This window comes from Dipodomys ordii, unplaced genomic scaffold, assembly GCF_000151885.1.
Source record: "Dipodomys ordii isolate 6190 unplaced genomic scaffold, Dord_2.0 Scaffold29, whole genome shotgun sequence".
In the NCBI taxonomy this organism is placed as follows: Eukaryota; Metazoa; Chordata; class Mammalia; order Rodentia; family Heteromyidae; genus Dipodomys; species Dipodomys ordii.
The window spans coordinates 549,899-566,682 of NW_012267245.1; the positions used below are offsets into that span (position 1 = coordinate 549,899).

Sequence of the window (16,784 nt, forward strand, 5' to 3'; positions counted from 1 at the left end):
AAAAAAGAGATGTAATTTACATTCAGGAGAACGTAAGTGTAGAAAAAAAAATTTAACGCAGTCTACTAACCTCCATTACATTATTAGAACTGAGAATTAAAACGCCAATTTAATGCTTCCAATGCATGTCCATGTTCTGGTTGTTTCAGGAGGCAGACAGTGATTTTCAGGAAGAACTGTAACCTGGTACCCACCTTTGGTCCTCAGCTCCACCCAGACCTGAGCTCCTCCCACCCCGGGATTTCCTGCTCTTTAGCTGGCCACGCCCTCTCTCCGCCCAGACTCACCTAGCAGGCGTCTTAACTCACTTCTGCCCTCAAACCCAGACACTGATCCGCAACTTGGACGGAGGCCGACGCCCTGTGCTACCTCTCCCAGGGAGATATGGCCCCTTTAATAATGCCTACCTCCGCGTGGTCCTCTGGGAGGGTCCTGAAGAATCCTTTCAAACTCACGTTGGCTGCAGCAGCTGGGAGACACAGGCCCGCATCCATCCAGAAAGGCACTCCTGGGACCTCTGTCTAACCCCTGGCACAAGCCCACTTCCTCCAGTTGGCGCCGTGCATTGTGGGAATTGTAGTCCGCATTGGGGCAGAGAGCCTTTGAAAGAGCGAGTTTCTTGAGAGGGGACAGGGAAGTTCCTTCTGCGCATGCGTCTCCCCGCCCACTGTTAGTGTTTCCAGCTGTCAATTCCGGTTTCTTTCCCTTTGCCCTGCTGCTGGAAGTCCTCTGAAGTCCAGTTTTGCATTCTGGAGGCCGGAGCCCCGAGGCAGGCGCCCAGCCGCTCTTCAGGGGACCTTGGGAGCTGTAACTTGAAGGAATCTCAGGCTGCGGAACCGATGTCAGGTATGAAGGGCAAGCTGGGTGCAGGACCGGAGTCAGCCCCACGTGTGCCTCCTGTCTGGGCTTGATGATTTGTTTGGGGTTCGGGTGCTTGTGCTGCCATTGGCCCGCGAGCCTCCAGAAGCCGGACACTGGCTCCCGGAACCCCAAGAGCAAGCTGGGTGGCTCTCCAGACGAGGAGAGCCGGGAGCTGTGCGTGTGATCGCCACGACTGAGAGATGCTGCCGGCACCCACGCCACCTGATTCACTTTGCCCAGCTGTAAGCTGAGCACGGAAACGGTTGTCGTGAACTTGTGAAGTGTGTGCCAGGGTTGAGTCTCCTTCCATGGCAGTTGCCTTTTGGGCTTCTGTGTTGTTTCTGCTAGAGGTGTCTCTGCTCTGCCCCTGCTTGGCAGCCTTCTTAGCACTCTGGGCTGGAGTTCACTCGTGTTTGGACACCACCTTGTTTCTAGAGACAGTTCTACGTGGCATGTTAGAGTAGTGTGTGCCGGTGCTGTATATTTAGGAATGAAGCTAAGAAATGTGTGAAGGAAGGCACCCTATGAATAGGAATCCCCCTCCTCCAAGGACAGACCTTGTCAACTCTGACCAGCCCTAAAGAGCAGAGACAAGAAAGGGAAGATGTTTTAGCTTTCTTTGCTTTAAACAAAAATTTATTCTACTTCCCAGAGCACCAGATTCACGTGGTACTCTTTCCTCCAACACTGTTGGAAGGTTTAGACCCTCTTTCAGGAGGGGAGGGCATCGGGACTGAGGATTAAGCCGGAGCCTAGTGAACAGAAGGGGCAGACTGTTTAGTATGGGAACCCACAGACTTATTCCAGATGTCCCATCAAGGGATTTGCTGATGCTACTTCTAATATGTTGGGTTTTCCTGGCAGTTCAGGAAGTGTTAATGTAGAATCTTTGGCTTTCTATGAAAAAACATAGAAAAAACATGGAGGTAATGTGTATTGCTCAAGGATGTATGATGCATAGATGTAACATGTCCTGAACTTTTAGCTAGTGTTACCCGTTTCGTCACAATCTGCTCAAAGAAGTATTATTTTACATAGAAAATTCTTTTTGGCATTTGAACTCAGTGAATCATAAACAGTCCTTTATAATATATAGATACATATTGATCCTATTTTCATCCTCTTCAGTTCCTATGGCTTCTGCAACTTTAAAGTGTTAAGAACATGGATATTCTCCACTTTATTTGTCTGTTTCTGACAAATTGCAATTTCTCCCATATAATAATGAGCCTATACTACGTCACTTAAAATGAGAGACTGCCTAAACATGCATTCCCACACAACTGATAAAATATAATTTAAATACAATACGATGCCCTTTTTTCCTGTGCCAGTCCTGATTCTTGAGCTCTAGATCTAGTTACTAACCATGAGCTTCTTTTGCTTAAGGCTAATGTTCTACCACTTAAGCCATATCTCCACTTCCAGCTATTTTTGATAGTTTATGGGAGATCATAATCTCTCAGACTTTCCTGTCCCAGCTACCTGCAATCAGCGATCTTCAGGTCTCAGACTTCTAAGTAACTAGGAGTAGAGTCATGAGCTACCAGAGCCAATTACAATATCCTCTTTTAAATAAATATTATATTTCTAACAAAATAACCTGAAATAGAAAATTTTAACTTTTTAAGCAGGGATGTTCAGTCACTAATGTGTTTGAGGACAACCCAAATCCCAATATATATATCCCAACATGATTTTTCTAACACTCCTGGTCTCAAGCATTGTGAATATGGACACTTAGCCTCTAATAAAATCTTTTTAAGTTTTAAAGTAAGAAAACAAGGGCTGGGAATTACTTTAGTGATAAAGTGTTTGCCTAGGTTGTGTGAAGATCTGGGTTCACTTGCTCAGTACCACGTAAACAGAAAAAAATTACCTGGAAGTGGTGCTGTGGCTAAAGTGGTAAAGTATTAGCCTTCAGCAAACAAAGCTCAGGGAGAGTGCCTAGAAACTAACCACAAGCCCTATGACTGGCAAAAAGGGAGGTGGGGGGGGAGTAAGAAAACATTCTTGTGATGTGGATAAACCCCTTAGTAATGTGCAAACCTTGCATTTAAATGATAGATATTGTCTTTGCCAGCAAAAACATTCGCACTGAAGTCTATAGAGTAGGTTTTAACTTTTTATACATGTCACGGTAAAGTTGATGATATTTTATATTAAGAGGTTCCATTCTACATAATTGTGTTAAAAAAAAGAAAAAGAAAAGACCTGTGGATAATAGCATTTCCTGTGTAAGAAACCAACCAACAAGTACAAGCAAAAGCACATAGCTATTTGATTTATGTTTTATGGATCTACATTTTGGGGTGTCCTCAGTTTGGTATTTTGTATTAATATTGTTTACGTCATATATAAGACTTTAATCTTCTAGCCTGGCACCGGTGGCTCACGCCTGTAATCCTAGCTACTCAGGAGGCTGAGATCTGAGGATTGCAGTCCAAAGCCAGCCCAGGCAAGAAAGTCGGTGAGACTCTTACCTCCAGTAAACCACCAGAAAACTGGAAATGGTGCTGTAGCTCAAGTGGTAGAGCACTAGCCTTGAGCTGAAGAGCTGAGGGACAGTGCCCAGGCCCAGAGTTCAAGCCCCATGAAAGACTTTAATTTTCTAATTCCTTCCCTGAGCATGGTTGATTGGAATTGTGTCTCTCCTATGACCCAGTATTTTAGGTTCATCTTTATTAGGCCCTGTATCTCCAGCACTATGGCCAAGGTTCTTAATATGACTGTTTAGGAAAGTGAGCATTAGGGATGTAAGATCTTTAGTGATGACCCTTTGGACAAAGCCAGTTAAATAGCAAATTGCAAGTCCTTGCATAAGGGTGCTCTGAGAATTTGGATACAAGGAAATGTGCCATTTCACAACCATTACTGAAACATTATACCACTACAAATATGCATTGCATACGTGTTTCCTGTACAACTTTTGTGAAAACTGCTGAGCTATACTATACATGATTACCCTTGTGTTTAAATATGGAAATGAATGAGGTGGAGTACAAATGCTTAGTGGAGTGCTAGGATACCTTTGCAATAAAAGAAAAAATAGTTCATGCATCCCTAAGTGTACTTCAGTAAAAACTCGTTTTAATAAAATGTGGTAGCTTTTTATTTATTTCAATTATCCAATTAATTTTGTGGGATGTTAGTTTTCAGGAATACTGAATGTATATTAACCTAGAAATGAATTGCTTTTATACTATCTACCAATTAATCCACTATGGATTCATCTTTAGTGAAGTGTTTAATGCTCTACTTGAGACATAAAAGATTCTTGTTCTCCCATAAGAAGGCTTTATGCTTTTCCTGCCCATGAGTCATGTTATAAGCAGGAAAATCTGGGGCAAAATCACACAGGTTCTTTCCTGACTACCTCATTTGCCTTGTCTCCCAGCCATGCTTCCAGAATCTTCTGTCCATTGTCAACAGCAAGAAAGAATGAAAGGATCTCTGGTGAGTTGCTTTTGATTTCTCTGTTTTACATTCCATTTTATGAACCTACTAGTGCACAAGATTGAAAAACAGAAAAACAGATTCAACTTCAGGAAGATGCTCCTAAATCAGATAAAGATGGCTTGTAGGTTTTGCACATTATTAATCTGACATTCTGGCTAAAATGAGTAGATGACTTCAGTTTGTTTCTAGTTGTTCTGATGTTGGTAGAAGTAGTCAAACTTGTTAAGGGATTCACTGACACCGAGGAGGTGACTGCTCATGGAAGCAACTGGTCAGAGATCACATCCCCATGAATAACATTAAACTGTCCTAATGAAATTTTTCCTATAGTTTCTGAAAACTGTAGTCACATATACCTTCAACTATTGAAGAGTACTGAGTAAGATATGTGTACTTAAATTACTCTTCATACATACTTCTTGGACTGCTTGATAGGCTTTTTCTACTTGAAACTTAGGCTATATTTGATCATATAGTCTATGTCCTTTCTAGAAATCCCTCCATGTGTCTCAAAGATCTCCTGACTAGATTTTTTTTCTCTGTATTTTCTCTATTCATTCTCTGTTTCTTGCTCACTAGCTTTCTTTATTTCTCTTTCTCTCCCTTTTCATCTATTTTTCTGTGTCTTTTTCTCATTGTTTCTCTCAGACCCTCCTCCCTCTGTCTCTTGCTTTTTTCTTTTCTTAAGTGCTCTGTCTGGGAGTATTTCTTTTCTCTTTGTTTTTTGTTGGTTGTAGAGCTTGAACTCTAGGGCCTACATCCTGTCCCTCAGCTCTTCAGCTGAAGGCGAGCACTCTACCACTTGAGCCACAGTGCCATGCCCATTTTTCTGGTGATTTACTGGAGATAAGAGTCTCATGAACTTCCTTCCCAGGCTGGCTTTGAAGCATGATCCTCAGATCTCAGCCTTCTTAGTAGCTAGGATTCCAGACATGAGTCACCAGCTGGTTGGTAATCCTTCTTGAGTTTCCCAAGTTCAGGGAATATAGATATGTTCCATCCTGTGTGGCTATATTAACTATTTTTAAATCAGACTTCACCCTGCATAGTTGTGTGGCCATCTCTTCCATTCATGTACAGCATGTTTCATTTTCCATGTATGAAGCTGTATAATCATTAATAGGCAGCTCCTTTTCCTCTCTACCCCAGTCTCTGGAACCATCTTACTTTTTGGCTCTATGACTTTGTTGATCCTTGGAAGCTCAGTAAGGGAAATCATACCATGGCTGTGCTTTTGTGACTGCTGTATTTTATTTAGGTTGATGTATTCAAAGTTCATCCCTGATGTAAAATGTAGTAAACTTGTCTTCCTTTTCAATATCTTTTTTTTTCTTTTTTTTTTGGTCCGGTCATGGGGCCTGAACTCTGGGCTTGGGTGCTGTCCCTTAGCTCTTCAGCTCAAGGCTAGGGCTCTACCACTTGAGCCACAGCGCCACTTCCGGCTTTTTTTTTTCTTTTTGCTTATGTGATGCTGAGGAATCAAACCCAGGGCGTTATGCATGCAAGGCAAGCGCTCTACCACTGAGCCACCTTCCCAGCCCACCTTTTCAATATCTTTATCTATTGTTTTACCTGTGTCTGTCTTTTGGTTCTTGTCAGTACTTGCTGGGAAGTGATTCTCTAATACTACTTCTCGTCCCTGCTTTCTCTTCTGCTGGGTACAAATCTAGAAATAGAAGTGCTGGACCATATTCCTATGTAATTCTCTATTTAGTTCTTTTTAGCACTGTCCATACCATCTTTGATTGTTTTACATTCCTGCCAGACATGCACCAAGGTTCAAATTGAATTCACATCCTTCCCAGCCTTCGTTAGACTTTGGAAGGATTTTTGTTGTTTTTGTTTAAAACTCTGTCCATATTAACATGTATAAAGTAGTTATTTCCGTAAAATGTTGATTTGAATTTTTCTCATTACTATTGAAAATGAACTTTTTATATTTTAATCAATTATTTGTATGTATTTTTTTTAGAAAAGTGTCTTCAATCGTTTTTTGTCCATTTTAAAAAAAGATTTTGTGTGTGGTAGTTTCTTGTATAATTTTGCTTTATATTTTCAAATTTGTTCCAGTTGTTAGTCAATTCAGTGGTATTTGCAAATATTTTCACACATTCTACGGTTTTGCTTCTTTGTTGATCATGCCTTTTGAAGTACTTGTTTGGTTTTACAACAGGACTTTTGGCATCCTATCCAAGCAGTAACTGTCAAATCTAATGTCATGAAGCTTTCCTGCCCTCCACTCTTCTCCTCCTCCTTTCCCTTTTCCTCTTTTTCCCTCTACTCCCCTCCTCTCTTGTCCTTTCTTCTTCCTTCTTTTCCCTGCCCTTTCATTCCCCTTCTCTCAGCCCTCCACTCATTCTCTTTTCTCTTTATGTGTCAGATGAGGACTTGCTGTGTTGCCACAATTGGTGTCAATCTTAGAAACTCATATGCCACATCTACTTTAGCCTCCAACATGCCTTTGCTGTGTAGTGCTGGAGCTTGAACTCCAGGTCTGCTTCCTCATTCACTGTTGGCGCTGTCACTTGAGCCAGCTCCCACCTGTTGTCTAAATGCTTAATTAGAGTTGTCTATCCCGGCTGGCTTCCAGACCTCAGCATCCTTCACAGCTGGGGAAGGAGAACAGTCTTGTGCCTGAAGCCCTGGTTTGGTTTTATTTTTCTTTTTTTTGGGGGGGTCCGGTTGTGGGGCCTGAACTCTGGGCCTGGGCGCTGTCCCTCAGATCTTCAGCTCAAGGCTAGCACTCTACCACTTGAGCCACAGCACCACTTCCGGCTTTTATTCTTTTTGCTTATGTGATGCTGAGGAATCGAACCCAGGGCCTTAGGCATGCAAGGCAAGCACTCTACCACTGAGCCAACTTCCCAGCCCTGGTTTTATTTTTCTTGTCTGGAACTTTTAACATTAACAAGTAATTGGATACTACAATGAAACAAGATAATTATGTAGAACTCATGTTCAACTTAAACTCAGATACTTCAGTTTCAAATTAAGTGTTGCATTTTATTTCTAATAATTGTAAGTGTTCTTCTAACTATGGGAGATTTTGTTCACTCAGCAAATGGATTATGCTAGCACAACTCCACGTAGCAATAGTTTTCTAATTAATTTACTGTTTTTATAGAGGTGATGTACAGAGAGATTACAATTCCATGAGTCAGGTAATAAGTGCCTTTCTTCTCTTACAGAGTGTTCCATTCCCTCACTCTCACTCAATCACTCCCTTCCATCTCTACTCATGTGTTGTTCTATAGTTGACTTTCATCGGTTTCTCATAACCTCCACTGCTGCACTTTTTCACCATTTCCCTCCAATTCTCTGACTTTTGCCCAGTCTCTACAAGATGTACATGTGAATACAGCATACATAATTTAAAATATTTATTTTTATTTCAAAGGTTAAGTAAGAAACTGGTTCCCTTTAATATTCTATAAATTACAATGTTAATGCCAGGCACTGGTGCCTCACATTTGTAATCTTAGCAACTCAGGAGGCTGAGATCTAAAGATCGTGGTTCAAAGCCAGCCCAGGCAGAAAAGTCCATGAGAATCTAATCTCCAATAAACCACCCAAAAACTGGAAATTGTGCTGTGGCTCAAGTGGTAGAGCGCTGGCCTTGAGCTGAATAGCTCAGCCACAGTGCCCATGCCCAGAGTTCAAGCCCCATGACCGAAAAAAAGAAAAATCACAATAAATCGGGTCATTTCTTCCAAATCCATTCTAATTACCCTGTGTTATTTCACTTACAGATTACTAGAAATACACTATTTAACTTTATTTATAACATACAGCTTTATTTGTCATATTGATTTCTGAATAGTTTGTCTTGAGATTTTATTCTCAATGTCTCTGTCTTGGTAAATGTAATGACATGGTTTTATACACAGCATTTAGGTTAAGATAATGCTATTGATGTGTGTGTCCCAGCTAATTTTTGGTCTGGTTGTTCTATCAGTTAGTAAGAGGTGTATTACTTCTCCAGTGATAATGGTGGATTAAAAAATTAGAATTCTAGGCCTTTTTTCTGGGACAGTCCTGGGGCTAGAACTCAGGGCCTGTGCACTCTCCTTGAACTTCTGCTCAAGTCTAGCACTCCACCACTTGAGCCACAGATCCATTTCTACTTTTTCTGTTCACATGGCACTGAGGAATTGAACCGGTGCATAGCCAAGCACTCTTGAGTAAGCCACATTCCCAGCCCTAAATCTAGTACCCTGTTTTTTGGTACAATTAATTCTTTGAACTGAGGCCTTCCTATTTGCCTGGCAATTGCAATATTTATTGACGCATATAACTATTCCACATGCTTTTACTAAAGTGATGAGTTTATATATTGAATCTTCATGCATTGTGAATCATGAATATGGTGCTATAAGTTTCATTTCCACAAATCATTACAGAAAAATTACATAAAATATATGACCAATATATTCCTTTATACTTACCTACACATTTACCATTTTAATTTCTTTGTCCTATGAGTATATCTAGGTTGATACCTTTTGCTCTTCTTTTTTTTTTTTTTGGAGGAGGGGTCCAGTTGTGGGGCCTGAACTCTGGGCCTGGGCGCTGTCCCTCAGCTCTTCAGCTCAAGGCTAGTGCTCTACACCTTGAGCCACAGCGCCACTTCCAGCTTTTCTCTTTTTGCTTATGTGGTGCTGAGGAATCAAACCCAGGGCCACATGCATGCAAGGCACGCGCTCTACCACTGAGCCACCTTCCCAGCCCTTTTGCTTTTCTCTTGAAGCAGGATAATTTTTTAACTCTCTTAAAATGCAGATATACTGTTAATGAATTATCTTTCCCTGACAATATCTTCAATCTACATTTTTAGAAGAGTTCCTCTGCCCAGTGGATTGTGAACTGAATGTTATTTTCTTTCAATTCTTCACATATATATTTCCCTTTTGTGTTTTAGTCAGCATTCACCTCTGGTATTGCCAAGCATGGCTGGCTTGGCCATTCATCATTTGTAATAGGGTTCAGTGTGGGAGTCCAAAACCTCTCCATTTAGCCTCTGCACACAAATTAGCACTCTTATTTCCTTCCAACTTATAAATTTTTCTTCTGTAATTTTAGATCACATCCCTCTTCTAATTTTTCTCTGTCTTTCTTGTCGTGGTCCTATTTTTCTTTTTTTGTCATCTTGAATGTTCCTTAAGCCTCTATCCATCCTCCATCCTTCCATGAAAGCTTATTAAAATGAAAGTGTGGTCAAGGAACATTTTATTCCCCTCCCAGCTATATTCTGTATTGTAGAAGGTAGGCCAAGTTCACAAAACTTCCTTCTAGCAGTTCTTTTTCACATAGGAAAGAAATATCAGGGTATCTATGACCACACTTCAATATTTAGGACTTAAACAAACAATGGTCAACATAGGATATTTATATGTGGGAAGTAAATCAGATCTTATAAGGGCCAAATCCATCATTAATTATGTTCTTAAGTACTGCCATTAACATTCACGTGAACACTGTACTTTTCATGAATCTACTAATGTTCTGTATATTTCATGTGATGTCCTAAATGTGTTCTAATTGCTTATGACAGCATGTGTGTGTGTGTGTGTGTGTGTGTGTGTTGTGGGGCTTGAACTCGGGGATTTCAGTGAGGCAGAATATGAAAATACAGAAAAAAATTATTTCTGATCTTAGTAAACTTTACCAAAATGAGCTAAACACACTCTTTCAGACACCTACTGAGACTTTAATGTTGTCATGCCAGAACATTATCTCCTTAGAATTCCTATCTGTCTCAGTCGCTAGCAGCAGAAATTGTTCTCATGTATCAGGGAAACTTTGTACCAAGTTACTATGGTACCAAATATTTGTACTTTGATTTTCAATTCTCCTAGTGTACAGGTAACATAGCAAGCTCCAAACAGTTATGTAAGACAAAAGTATACATGTAGAAGACTGAAATTCCACATTTGGTGTTCTCATGACTCAGGGCTAAATACTTGATGGAAATGTGCTATTACAGAAGCTGGTGTCATTTGATGATGTGGCTGTGGACTTCAGCTGGGAGGAGTGGCAGGACCTGGATCTTGCTCAGAGGACCCTGCATAGAGATGTAATGCTGGAGACCTACAGCAACCTCTTGTCTGTAGGTGAGCAAAAGTTATTTTAACTTGCGAGATCAAGTGCGGATTCTTTTTAGTTGATACATAAATATTGATGTTATTCAGGCATAAGATTCCAGTCCATGGGAAGTATCATTTTTTTTCTTTTTTCTTTGTATTTTGGGGTGGGGGGGGTGGCGGCAGTTGATTGTGGGTCCTAGCACTGTCCCTCAGCAATTCAGCTGAGCACTCAACCCTTGAGCCACAGTGGCACTTCTGGCTTTTTCTGCTAATGTGGTGCTGAGGAATCAAACCCAGGGCCTCATGCATGTAATGCAAGCACTCTACCACAGAGCCATATTCCCAGCCACAGAAAGTATCATTTTGTTTTCTAAGGGAAACATCCACTTGATTATGAAACTCGAGACAATTTTATTCCCATTCTTCAAGAAGCCCAGTCAGCAGTAGGACCCAAGTTCTAAAGTATGTTCCACTAATAGAAGACTGTCTTCCTAAACTTGGGGTGTTTTTTGTAGGTGCAAATATAGTCTAGAATAGAATGTACATCACTATTTGCAGTATGATCTGAAAATCACTAGTTGAAAGTGGTTATTTTAATCAAACCTGACACTGGGTGCAGTGGCTAACACCTGTAATCCTAGCTGCTCTGGAGGCTGAAATGTGTAGATTTTGGTTTGAAGCCAGCAACTGCAGAAAAGTGACCATGAGGCTTTTATCTCCAGTTCCCCTCACAAACTGCAAATGTAGCTGGGACTGAAACTAGCAGAATGCTAGCCTTGAGCAAAAGAGCTGAGTTCAAGCCACACAATTGGCAAAATAAGTCCAAAGCTGGGGAATGTCAACCAGGTAGTGGGTAAGAAATGAGAAACAAGGTTTAGGAGCAACTTTGAACACGATGTCTAAGACCTTACAGTTATGATGACCCAGCCTACCAATAGTTCTTCTCTACTTCTTAATCACAGGGTACTGTGTTCCTAAACCTAAATTGATTGCCAAGCTGGAGCAAGGTGCAGAACCATGGAGAAGAGAAGCCTCAGACAAGAATCTCACAGGTGAGATAAAGCATCTTGCATGGTGGTGTTGTAGCCAGAGCCCACTTGGTAAGTTTAATGAGCTGTACTGAGCAATAATGTTCCTAGTTCCCTGAGTCATGTGTGGCAGAGAACTAGGTGATCCTTTATCTCAAGAACTTGTCAATCAAGAATTTACATGGAGACAAACTGATTTCAGTGTCCCAGTGAGCAATTCTTTCTCTTTGTAGAAATCATTCTTAAACAGAAGAAGGAAATGAGAAATGTAGAAAATGAGGTCTCATTTTCACTGAAACAAGGGCTATGCAGGTATGAGGAAATAAGGAGTATGCCAGGACTTCTATCCTGTGATGAGGAAAATTGCTTCTTGGTGATGGTGGAAGTGAGTGAGATTCAGAAGCAAAGCTTTTGGTTCACAGGGGATGACTACCTGGGTGGTGAGCTACAGTATCTTTGGTCTTGAATGGTTGTGAAGGAGCAGGAGTGTTAGAAAAGGAAATTTGATGAGAATTTGACTAAGATGGAGAGAAACAAATTTAAAAACTGCCACCAATCCCTAAAGTAATTCTTAGAAGTTAGAACTGAACAGATAGAGGTATAAATCCTTACTCTCAGGAACCTTCCATTCTTAGTGGAAAGGCAAACGGATGTATAAAACACCCGAATGGTCTCTAAATCTAGTCAGTATTTCTGTTCCTCACATAATGGTTGAGAGCAAACCAGAAAATATATAAAATACTTTCATAAATTAAAATAAAAATAACAGGTATTCCCTTATGACCAAACCCCAAGGGTAATAAAGGCAGATGTTAAGTACTCATCTTAAAACTAAGTGTGTAGTTGAATCATTTGAGTAATTCCCTGAGAAAAACACAAAAAGTCTGAAACAGAAAAATATTATTTACCATTGTAAAATGTCAGTACTACTTTGTTAATACATTACAGAGAAAAGCATATATTCTGCATCAAACAGTTCCTGCTTTGAAAGTTTAAAATCTTGTAACAGTTAAGGTGGGAGAAAATGTCTTTACTTTGACATTAAGGAATCTTGCGGTCTCATTTATGTTTTTATCTATCTTTCTATATCTCATTTTAGATGTCCAAGAAATGGAGTACAGGATTAAGACTTGTCAGGAGAGTCCCTATGAATATCTGTCTGAAGTAGCAGTCATGAATAGTAACACAGGAGAGGAAAAAGTAAGATTAATAACAACTTTTAATTTGAGATCAAAACCTAAGTCGGAGCTGATTAGAAATAATGGGAACTCCTTGGGGATGAGGACAAAGGAGTTTATGCGATGTCAGAACATGCTTCTCTATGGTGAACCTGATTTGATATGTGCTGCCTATACTCCTGGTGTGTCTCCTGTAGTTTTTGAATATAACCAATGTGGACAGCCTTTTACCCAGAAGGCACATCTTACTGTCCAACAGACAACACACACAGGAGAGAAACCTTATGAATGTAACCTGTGTGGAAAGTCTTTCACCCAGAAGGCACACCTTACTGTCCATCAGACAACACACACAGGAGAGAAACCTTATGAATGTAACGTATGTGGAAAGTCTTTCACCCAGAAGGCACACCTTACTGTCCATCTGACAACACACACAGGAGTGAAACCTTATGAATGTAAGGTGTGTGGAAAGTCTTTCACCCGGAAGGCACACCTCACTGTCCATCAGAGAATACACACAGGAGAGAAACCTTTTAAATGTAACGTGTGTGGAAAGTCTTTCGCCCAGACTGCACACCTTACTTTTCATCAGACAACACACACAGGAAAGAAACTGTATGGATGTAATATATGTGGAAAATCTTTTACCTGGAAGGCACACCTTACCATCCATCAGACAACCCACACAGGGCAGAAACCTTATGAATGTATGGAGTGTGGAAAGTCTTTCATCCGGAAAGCAAACCTTATTGTGCACCAGAGAACTCACACAGGAGAGAAACCTTTTGAATGTAACGTGTGTGGAAAGTGTTTCACCCAGAAGTCACAACTTACTGTCCATCAGGCAACACATACAGGAGAGAAACCTTATGAATGTAACGTGTGTAGAAAGTCTTTCACCCGGAAGGCACACCTTACTGTCCATCAGAGAACACACACAGGAGAGAAACCTTATGAATGTAAGGTGTGTGGAAAGTCTTTCATTCGGAAGGCAGAACTGAATGATCATCACAGAATCCACACAGGAGAGACACCTTATGAATGTAGCAGGTGTGGAAAGTCTTTCTCCCGGAAAATACACCTTACTGTCCATGAGAGAATACACACAGGAGACAAACCTTATGGATGTAGCTGGTGTGGAAAGTCTTTTATCCGGAAAGCAGACCTTAAAACACATCAGAGAAGACACACAGGAGAGAAACCTTATGAATGTATGGAGTGTGGAAAGTCTTTCATGTGGAAGGCAGGCCTTAACATCCATCAGAGAATGCACACAGGAGAGAAACCTTATGAATGTAGCAGGTGTGGAAAGTCTTTCACCCGGAAGGCAGACCTTAACACACATGAGAGAACACACACAGGAGAGAAACTTTATGAATGTAACCTGTGTGGAAAGTCTTTCACATGGAAGGCACGCCTTAATATCCATCAGAGAATGCACACAGGAGACAAACCTTATGAATGTAGCAAGTGTGGAAAATCTTTCATCCGGAAGACACACCTTAACATACATCAGAGAAAACACACAGGAGAGAAAACTTATGAATATATGAAGTGTGGAAAGTCTTTCACAAGGAAGGCAGTCCTTAATATCCATCAGAGAATGCATACAAGAGACAAACCTTATAAATGTATCACATGTGGAAAATCTTTCACCTGGAAGGCACACCTTGACATCCATCAGAGGACACACACAGGAGAGAAACCTTTTGAATGTAATTTGTGTGGAAAGTCGTTCGCCCAGAAGGGACAGCTTACTGTCCATCAGAGAACACACACAGGGGAGAAACCTTATGAATGTAACAGCTGTGGAAAGTCTTTCACCAGGAAGGAATACCTTACTGCCCACCAGAGAACACACACAGGAGAGAAACCTTTTGAATGTAACCTGTGTGGAAAGTCTTTCGCCCGGAAAACAAAACTTACTGATCATCACAGAATACACACAGGAGAGAAACCTTATGAATGTAACAAATGTGGAAAGTCTTTCACCTGGAAGGCACACCTTAATATCCATCAGAGAAGACACACAGGAGAGAAACATTTTGAAAGTAACCTGTGTGGAAAGTCATTTGTCCAAAAGGGAAAAGTTACTGTCCATCAGAGAACACACACTGGGCAGAAACCTTGTGAATGTAACAAATGTGGAAAATCTTGCATCAAGAAGGCACACCTTAGTGTCCACCAGATAACACACAGAGGAGAAAAACCTTAAAAATGTAACAGCTGTGGAAAAGTTCCACACAGAAGTAAACCCTCATTTTGCATCGGAGAGCACTCACAGGAGAGAAGCCTTTTGAATGCAACACATGTGCAGAGCTTCAAGTGGAAGTGACAGCTCAGCACACATGAGAAAATTCACCCACATGAGAAACCTCTGGAATGTAACAAATGGGGAAAGTCTTTCATCTGGTAGAAAAGGCAGTTTGCAGCAGAGAACCCACACAGGATAGATAGAAGCCCTTATTTAGTACCAGAAATAACACAAGACAGGTAAGTAACAATATGTAAAGCTAATGGGCTCAAATCGCTCATGTCTGCAATTCTGAAATCTGAAGACCAATCTTTGGAGCTTGCCTGGGTAAAATGAACATGAGACTTATCTCCAATTAGCCACCATAAAGGTCAAAAGTAGTAGATATGTGCCTCAAGCGATAGAGGACTAGCCTTCAGCAAAGAAGCTCAGGAACAGCACCTAGGCAGTGAGATCAAGTGCTAACGTTGGCATGTTTGACTGGTGTACAGAAATCAATACCAGTTGTAGTAATTGAACTTCATTTTGTAATAATGCACACTTTTAAGGAATCCTCTTAGAAACAGAAAAATGGGTTTCTATGTGAAGCTAGTTCATAATTTAGTAGTTGCTCTAAATATTATCCTTCCTTAATAATTAGGAATTCATTTGATTTGAGGACAGCAGTGTATTCATTTGAAATAAAGTTAGTAATCTAGGTGTGTTTTGGCAGGCTTATAATTCAAAAGGTAGGAAAGGAAGACAGGATTTTCATTAGTTTGAGAGCAACTCAAGCTATACAGTGATGTTCTGCCTCATTTGTATATATAAAATATGTCATATTATTAATATATACCATATATATGAGTGTGCAAGTGTGTATGTATATATATATGCATGTGTGTATGTATGTTTCTGTATATTCATATACAAACATACATGCATACATATAAACAAAATAGTTTTTTGTGAGGAATATTAATGGCCATGGTTTCTCTACTGATATCAAACCACAAACAGTGTGTAGGTTTCTCATATGTGTGTGATGTGTATATGTGCATGTCCCTAACTAAAACTGAATATATATTAAATGTATATATATATATATACTTCATTTATTATATAGTTAATATATAATTCATATATAAGTATGGTCCAAATAGAATTGGACATACTTTTACAACACTGAGCATTTGAAAATTCATCTTATTTTGTATGGCAATAGCCATAAAAGAAAAAAAAACATGTAAGCACTCATGGTTTGTGCCTGCAAGGTATTAATGGATTTTGCCTATAAGCCTAGATACTCATGAAGCCAAGATCTGAGGATCAAGGAATAGAGCAAGCACAGACTACAATACATTAGTTTCAATTAACCAGCAAAAAGCTGAGTGAGAGGCGTGGCTCATATCTCCTTCACCTATGAGAGAGAAAACCGAACAAGCACAAAACCTGAGTTCTAGGTCAGGTACTGGCAAAAACAAATAGGCATTAGATCCAATACAATATAAAAATCAGCTATCTGGAGAACACAGAATGTATAGGTCTTATTATCATAGAAATTCTCCAGCAGTTGTGGATTAAGGAACAGTGTATGACCTTAAGTTATTTGAATAATTTTATGACAGATTCTTTTTTTTTTTTTGCCAGTCCTGGGATTTGAACTCAGGGCTTCGGCACTGCCTGTGAACTTCTTTTGCTCAAGGCTAGCACTCTACCACTTGAGCCACAGTGCCATTTCTAGCTTTTACTGCTTATGTGGTACAGAGGAATCAAACCATGGTTTTCATGCATGCTTGGCAAGCACTCTACCACTGAGCCTCATTCTCAACATATCATAGATTTCGATAAATAGAGTTAAAACATGGCATAATAGACTGCAGCATGGGAAAACATATTTGCCTGCAATACATCTGAAAACAGACTAATGACCAAGATA

The 16,784-nt window shown here is 40.3% G+C and overlaps 1 protein-coding gene across 2 annotated transcripts; it reads left to right on the plus strand.

Moving 5' to 3' along the window:
* Positions 1–711: 711 nt before the first annotated feature.
* On the plus strand, positions 712–15,736 carry LOC105985497 (zinc finger protein 420-like). 2 transcript variants are annotated; one of them, XM_013016053.1, is made up of 6 exons: positions 712–846; positions 4,259–4,317; positions 10,304–10,430; positions 11,366–11,455; positions 12,531–13,907; positions 14,412–15,736. In XM_013016053.1, exons 1-6 carry the CDS (start codon positions 840–842, stop codon positions 14,825–14,827), a joined length of 2,076 nt encoding a protein of 691 aa, XP_012871507.1. In that variant the 5' UTR covers positions 712–839; the 3' UTR covers positions 14,828–15,736. The 2 variants fall into 2 exon arrangements, with proteins under 2 accessions (XP_012871507.1, XP_012871506.1); XM_013016052.1 differs by having other exon boundaries at positions 12,531–15,736.
* Positions 15,737–16,784: the final 1,048 nt, after the last annotated feature.

Coding starts and splice junctions, on each gene's coding strand:
- LOC105985497 (XM_013016052.1), top strand. Junction 4,318..10,303: donor AAAGAATGAAAGGATCTCTG/GTGAGTTGCTTT, acceptor GTGCTATTACAG/AAGCTGGTGTCATTTGATGA. Junction 10,431..11,365: donor CAGCAACCTCTTGTCTGTAG/GTGAGCAAAAGT, acceptor TCTTAATCACAG/GGTACTGTGTTCCTAAACCT.